General features: G+C 33.8%; 1 protein-coding gene across 1 annotated transcript; it reads right to left on the bottom strand.

Moving 5' to 3' along the window:
- Positions 1-1172: 1172 nt before the first annotated feature.
- On the bottom strand, positions 1173-4859 carry LCORL (ligand dependent nuclear receptor corepressor like; the record flags this gene model as incomplete). The annotated part of the gene is made up of 2 exons (XM_010167095.1): positions 1173-3350; positions 4769-4859. Coding segments are annotated over 2 exons (1109 nt in total), but the record flags the coding sequence as incomplete, so codon positions are not given.
- Between the last annotated feature and the right edge of the window lie 3108 nt (positions 4860-7967).

The following is a 7967-nucleotide window of genomic DNA, read 5'->3' as shown; positions in this document are numbered from 1 at the left end:
CAGGTTGAGTATCATCTATAAACTATCAAAAAATATTTTAATATACTATTTCCGACCAAAAAATAAATACAAGTACTAAAATGTTGAAAATTAATTATAATATTACATACAAAACTACTGAGTACTGTTAAGTCAATAGTAAAATGATCCCTGATTTTATGAATCCTGTTAATTTTTTGGTCAGGTCATCTTTTAAATGATATAAAAAGAGCTCTGTAACTTGCCTTCAATATAAACTTCTGACCCAAATTTAAAACATTGCCTGAGGAGTAGAAAATATCAGTATGGTACAAATATTAGGCAAAGCACTGAAGCCTCAAAGTTTCACAAGTAAAACTGTATAAAGACAGATCTTGAAATATTTAAGATTTTTTTCAACTTCATTTTTCATTGGGGATACAAATTAATCCTTCCGGCCCTCACATAATATGGCTTAATTCTTTTAAAATGAAAGATGACCCTGACATCTGCTGTTTCGTGACCACCTTGTTATCAGGTACAGTTCTGCTTAAAAAAGGATTCATTCTGTAATATGCAAGTAAACCTTAATCACTGAAGAAGATTCAGTATAGATCTGAGAGACCAAAGAACTGAGACACTGGTTGCGCAGTTTCAAAGGATTATTCTGTATTAAAATGGAAGTTGTTATTTTTTAAGTAGTGTTAACAAATATGGGCTAGATTTTCACATCAATATTGCAGTCTGCTCTCCACTTAATTTAACGGCAAGTTTATCTATAAATCAAATTACCTTATGTGGCTCATGTGTATCTAATGTCCCATTTCATTTATATAATTAATCTATACATATGCAAATTTATGTGGGGAAAAAAATGTATGCATGTGCACTACACCAAATGTATAGAAGTTGGAGAAAAGGTTTTTTTTTTCTATGCCCAATTAGATGCATATAGAAAAAAATAAATTTTGAGAGGAAAAGGGCATTGATGTTCAGTATTGAATGTATGAAGCAAGCCCCCATTCTTCATATGTAGCCATATACTTTGTGATATTACACAAAAAATTAAGTATGATATAAAGTCCAATGTGAATACTTTGAAATTCATGTAAAAACTGCAATATGAAGGTAATTGGTCTCCCTTAAATTCTATTAAAAGTTACGTATTTAAAGTGAAATGCCTAACTTCTAACTACCAAATTTATAAAGAATTTATATTATTGAAAGTTCAAAACAGCTTCACTGTTTAATATTTGTATTTCTATCAAGACCCTGAACTGCAAATTTGGTTATTAGCAAAATGATAATGTAACTTGGTATTCATTTTGATAAACTGAAAATGTTTTGAAATGTCACAGCAGCAAATACATTACAGTTACAGTGAGGTTTTTCAATAGGAGTGTGACACAATCCTTAAATAAATTTTAAGTAGTCATAACATCAACTAACCAGCACGTTTAAACAAAAAACCCAAACCATTCTCAAGCTCATTCTGTGCACATTATGAACATGCTCTAAGTTGCATTCCAACTTTCTTTTTAAACCTTACAAGTTACCTTATTTGTCAAACTAAAAAGGAAAATTATGTTAAAGTGTAAATTATTTTATGCTCTTAGTATTCCATCTTATTTCATATTTAATAACTCTATAACTACAGTAATTTCTCAGGTTTCATAAGCGTACACTTTGTAAACACCAATTTCTTTCTAAACCAACAACAAAATTTTCTTAAAATGATAAAAAAATGCAGTTTATGCCTGCGAAACACACATTTTTAGTAATGAAATGCTTTTCTTACTTGTATTGGATATTTAAGTAACGATGAACTTTTTTCTTTCACAGAATGTACTATATCCTACTAATACTTCACAAATCCACTTCCTTGTAAGGAACTAGCTTTTTTAAAAAATCCTTTGATTTGTATAATCTGAGTTACTTACAATTTATTGCAAGTATTCTGTGAAGTAGAAAAGTCTGCTAACCCTTGGTTGTGTATCCATAATAAGATGGATTACTGAATGGGTAGAGTGGTTCTTCACCAATTAAAAATTATGCTTCACATGACAAATACTTGTTTTCCCAAAACATCTTTATGCTATTGACTACTAAATAAAACCTGAATCTTTTCACCTATTTATACAAGGATTATATTAAATACACACTATCAGAATTAAGTGAGCAACTCTAATTCTGTCCACAGTGAAAACCCTGAATAAAACTATTTTTCAAAAGGCATGTATGTGGTTTTTGAACTGTATAATTTCACGTCGTCTGTCAGAGTGAGCATATGTAGTTCTCACACAGTGTGTGTATACAAACATACATACACACACACGAAACAATTTGCTAACAATTATTCTACACAGGCTTGCTACTATTTTTTGCAGCTGCCAGTCCCTGAATCTGTCATATTAAATAAGCCAGTATCTGGTAATCGGAGTTTCTTCTTCGGTGGAGTCTTCAATGTTCCAGATCTTTCTTTTACTTTATATTCTAAAGTGCTGTGAGGTACCCCATAAATTCCTTGTGCTTTGGAAACACTCATTTTCCCACTCATTACCATTGCAATTGCTTCTTCCATTATTTCATGATCATACTGCCGATAGCGGCCACGTTTTTTTCTTGGTTGCTTATTATCTTTACGATCCAAACTATCTTCTGTATTTTCTGAGGTTCCATCTACTGTCCCATTCTTAGCATTAAGACACAAAGGAGAGAGGTCCCCATGCAGAAAGTAGGAGTCAACACTTGAGTGAGTTACAGGTCCAGAACATTCTATTTTGTTCTGTTTAGGGAGTATATTTTTCAATTTCTGAAGAGCTGATCCTTCTAAGACTGAGGAGGTTTTAGAAACGTGGTACATAACATCCAGAAGACCAGCAGTATCAGACTGTGGTTTAGACACAGAACTTATTCTTAGCTGAGGAATTTTTAATTGTACAGTAGGACTTGAAGTTTCATATTGTAGATTTTCACTTTTTTCTTTAAATTGAGTGACCATTCTCTGTAGAGTTAACTGGTGGAGGTAACTGGAAGCTGTTGGGAATTTTAATTCTGAGGTTTCAAGTAGACTGAGTTTACTTTTTTCTGTGCGCTCTGCTTGAGCTCTTGCCCACAAGGCTACTTTTTGTAGGACTGCACAAGTTTCTTTACTGTCTTTAAATGAATAACTATCATTGAAATCTCGAGTTTTGTTTTTAAAAGGTGCAGGCTTTCCTGCTGGTAAGGCTTCTAAGTGGAGAAGTAAAGTTTTTTGAGGTATGCCATAAAGTATGCCTGCTTTATTTATGTCCAGTGCTCCAGACTGAATGTCTTTCAAAGCTTTTGAGAGCAAACCATCTGCAAACTCAGCACTTCTTTCCACATAGTCCTCTCTGTGTCTGTGTAGTCTCCTGGATGGATGGAATGAAACGATGGTAAACTGATGTATGAGAGACTCTCACACAGCTATGGAAGGGAAGGGTCCACTCCTTTATTATACTCCTTGCTTCGGTAACATCACTGCTTCTGATACTTTTAAGCCTTTGAGATGTGGTAGTAAATCATTATCCTAGCAAAATGTTACAGTTCTGGTAGGACAGTGTGTCAAAAATCATACGGTGGCTTCTACAGCAGCCCTTCCAAGAACTTTATATCCTAGCTCAGTATTTGATAATATTCTCATGTGCTTGCTATATTCCCTTGTTCACATGCTTGCAGAGCAACACTGTTATAATTTTAATTGTACAATTAACGTTCCATTAAATACCCAAATCCTGAAGGAGTTTTTGTTAGTAGAAACGTGACGTTACCGCTAAACAAGTAATAAAAGAGTCAACCCCCTCATAGAAAATTTGCAGCAATAGGTACATAACTACGCACAAACATCCCAGACTTACACAAAACTAGGCTTTCTACTACAATAAGATAAAGTGCTGTAGTTAACAATCAAGTCCATTTTGTCAAAATAAAACACAGTTTTAAAAACTTCTACCCGCTATTTACAGCTCTCTAATTACAAAGTCATATTCTTTTAAAACTTCTTCATATCTGCGAAATAATAAAATGCAATTTTACATCATTCAACAAATACTGCTATTGTAGTCCTATTTGTAATAAGTTATTTGGTAAGACGTACAGGTGACAAAAAGGGTCCTGCTATGGCTAGTAGATGGAAGGATGCCAAGATCATAACAAAATCCAACAAAACAATGCATTTCACTAGTTTTGTGGTAGCTTTCAGCAGACACAATAACGTTTTTCTTGCTGAATAAAAAAATTTAACCATTTGCCACCACACACCATAGTCAGAACCATGATGTAAGCATAAGTATGATGATTTAAGAGCTCTCTCTCGCACATGCTTGCTCTCTCTCTCTTATTAAGGAATATTATAGATAATAGTCATTTAACTTGTTCATGTTAGTTGAAGAATATTTTAAATCTAAATATTAACAGTAATTTTTGTCCAAAATTGAAGTTTCCTAAATAAACTCTGAAAGAATATATTTACATTTTCTTCTACTATCCTATTCCTTTTAATGTGTTATGTAATCAATTTTCAGTTCATTTTTAGTAACATGAACTAAAGTTTGGTGATTGTTCTGATAACTTTTCTTCAAACAGAAAAAAAGGAAAAAGACAAATGAAACATATGATATATACAGAGACACACACTTATGAGTGACAAAAATTCTTCTGAAAGCAAAATAGGAACCACATGTGTGTGTCAGTATATACAACTATGTTATGAACATAAAACCTGACTTCAGAGAAGAGAAACCTGGATTGTCTTTTACATAAGCCGAAGAAAGTCCTAAACGTTGCTTACCCAGACACTGAGTTTTCAGAACACAATGGATCATATTTTGGTTCTTCCAACCTTGCGCTTTTCTTTGTAGAGAGATCTAGCACTCCATCCCCTGCAAAGAATGAGTAGTGATGACAGCAGTTGTTTAAGGATGACCTCGGATATTTTGTTAGGAAATGTTCTGTACCTACGACACAATTTTTGAACCATTTACTTTGTCTTGTAAAATTTCTGACATCTTATTCCTTTAACAATGTCAGTTGTCAGCAAATGGCTTTATATGCTTGATTTGTAACAAAAGTTTTTAAAATTAAGAAAAAGTAAAAAATAAACCAATTCAGAAATAATAAAATTTAAAAGAAGAATCTGTCTTAAACAGAAACATGTGTCTGCTTTCCTAAAAATCATGTATGCATATATATTGCACTGTTTATTTTCAAGGCCACCAAGGCAATACGATTGGTATTAAGATTATTATTATTCATATATTCATATATATTATTCATATACTGTAAACAGACAACCCTGATACTTAAGTTAAAACTGACATAACTAAATCATAGGCTTACAGGATAATTCAAGCTACTAGGGATTCTCAGGAGGTTTCTAGACCAATATCCTGCTCAGAGTAGGGTCAGCTATGAGACCAGACCAGGTTACAGGATGAGAAAGTAGTACCCCAGTAACTGAGAAGAGAGCTCAAGCCCAATACAAAGTTTTACGCATAAGAGACCTATGTCATTAAAGGTTTTAACAGTTTGTTTACGCATATTCCAGAGAAAAGGAGGCCGAGCGGAGACCTTATCACTCTCTACAACTACCTGAAAGGAGGTTGTAGCAAGATGGGTTTTGGTCTCTTTTCCCAAGTAACAAGAGGAAATGGCCTCAAGTTGTAGACTGGATATCGAGAAAAATTTCTTCACTGAAAGGGTTGTCAAGCATTGGAACAGGCTGCCCAGGGAAGTGGTCGAGTCATCATCCCTGGAGGTATTTACAAGACATGCAGATGTGTTGCTTAGGGACATGGTTTAGAGGTGGACTTGTCAGTGTTAGGTTAGCGGCTGGACTTGATGATCTTACAGGTCTTTTCCAACCAAAATGATTCTATTGTTCCCACCACCCCCACGTATATGTAATAATGAAACTAGACAAATAGAAACACCTAAACTGGGGTGGGAGTCCACTGTCTTAAGTCACTGGCAAATGTTAAATTCAAGATTAATAGTTAGCTGTTGAAGTCTATGAAGCACTGAAATAGATTTTTTTTTTTTTTTTTATAATGAATATTTAAGAACACTGAAAATTAAGGAAACTAATTAGCACCTGAAATACTTCTGGTTTAAGTTTTGGGGTTTTTTTTAAGTCACATTTAAATTATAGATAAATCCCCTCAATATATTTAATTTCATACCTTTATTCTTTGGTTCTCTGTTTCAAACTTGGGGTGGTTTGTGTGCCTGAGCTCTGCAAATTCAATTTTGAGTTTCAACATGTAGCTCAACATCCAACTCTACAAGCAATCTTATGCTAGTCCTTTTTACGTTACTGTAATTTTCATCTTACTGCATATTATTTCTAGAACATCAATCAGCTGTATATATTTTCTCACAGCCTCGGATACAGACATGAAGCATTGGCTGAATAGTCCAAATGCCAACACTCGAAAAACCACCACATTGGCCTACCCGGCTGAAAAGTTTCCCAAATACCTAAGTTCACAACATCCCAGAGTCCTGTGCAACAGACAGATTTAATCTGTTGTGTTCTGTCAGTCATACAAAGTACACCTCCCTTTCTTAAGTGTTTGTGTGTTCCCTTTCACAACAGTTTATCCATCTTCAGTTGATATTCATAGGCACTATGATAAAAAATTTTAGAAGAGATCTCTGAACAAAGTCACTGGAGAAAAAACTACTTCAAAGTTCAAAACTCATTAAGTTATGCAGAGCTAATAATGTCTATTCAATCTACAAAAAATTGAAGCTAACTAGATTTTTAGGAAAAAAAATCCCAACAAACAAAACCCAAAGACTTTTGCCAGATTCCATAATGAAATGTAACCAAAATAATTTTAATTTCCAATCTTTTGGGATTGGCTTTGACAATAAGTTAAAAAAATTACTAAAAAGAACCAGTACTGAAAATGTCATCTCCTGAAACAAAAAAAAAATGTTTTAGGCCTCTAAAGGGTAAGCAGAACTGAAGAGTCATTTCAGGTTCAAGACAACTGGTTCCTCCAACACAGCAAACGTATTCATTAAGTATATGACACCTCCCTGAAGGCAATGCTTTACAGGAAAATAATCCTCAGCAAAAAGAAAGAGAACCATGCAAGAAATTTTATATACATACAAAATACCTGATAAAGTCACCACAATCTAGGCTTTTATTCAGTAATTTCACTCAATTTAAAAAAAGAAACAACAAAACAAACAAAATTGATATAGAAAGGGCTGATAAGTCAAAAAGATTCATTAAAAATACACAGGAGTTCCCAGTTTTGGTAGATCTTCCTGCTTTGTGGTAGTATAAATTATTAGTATTATAACAAAGGATCACCTACAATTGGTAGGAAATTGAGAGCACTTACTATAAAGTTTTAAGACAACGAAATGGATGTACGTACACAATACACAGGAGAGACATTCACTCATTAGGTACAAGACCAACAAGTTTGCTAAGAGGCATCCTACAAGTAGACAATAAACCTTGAAAATCTGTTATTTGCAAGGCGGGAACAGGTTTTTTTAAACTGAGACAGAACTCTCTATTATTTCTATCAAATCAGTCAAAACATGTATTTAGGCAAGAATTCTGCATAGGAACTGAATGATATTAGGAAGAGAAAAATCACTGTGTAAAGTGGTTTTAAGAAAAGACATGGAATTCCATGTCTTCTACTCCTTAGCTGAAACCATGAATACTAAGATGGCAGTCTTCATAAACAATACTGTGTAACACTGGATAATATAGAGAAAAATTATTAGAAGTTTTTCAGGTCTGCTGCTCATGGTCTTCTAATGAATTTATTTCTGTGCAAATTAAATTATTTTGATCTTCAAAGAAATAGCTCAACCTCTGGCCTTTGCTTCTCAGCACCAGATCATCAGATGCAGCAATACCAAGATATAACTAAGTGCGATCAAAGGTCATCTTCAAAATAATCAGGACCACAGTAACTTGAAACTTCTCCAGACTAATGATGTTAGAGAAGCGGGGG

Source organism: Antrostomus carolinensis, unplaced genomic scaffold, assembly GCF_000700745.2.
Source record: "Antrostomus carolinensis isolate BGI_N321 unplaced genomic scaffold, ASM70074v2 scaffold8304, whole genome shotgun sequence".
Lineage (NCBI taxonomy): Eukaryota > Metazoa > Chordata > Aves > Caprimulgiformes > Caprimulgidae > Antrostomus > Antrostomus carolinensis.
The sequence above is the reverse complement of the archived record's forward strand: the minus strand, read 5'-3'. Positions and strand labels throughout refer to the sequence as shown.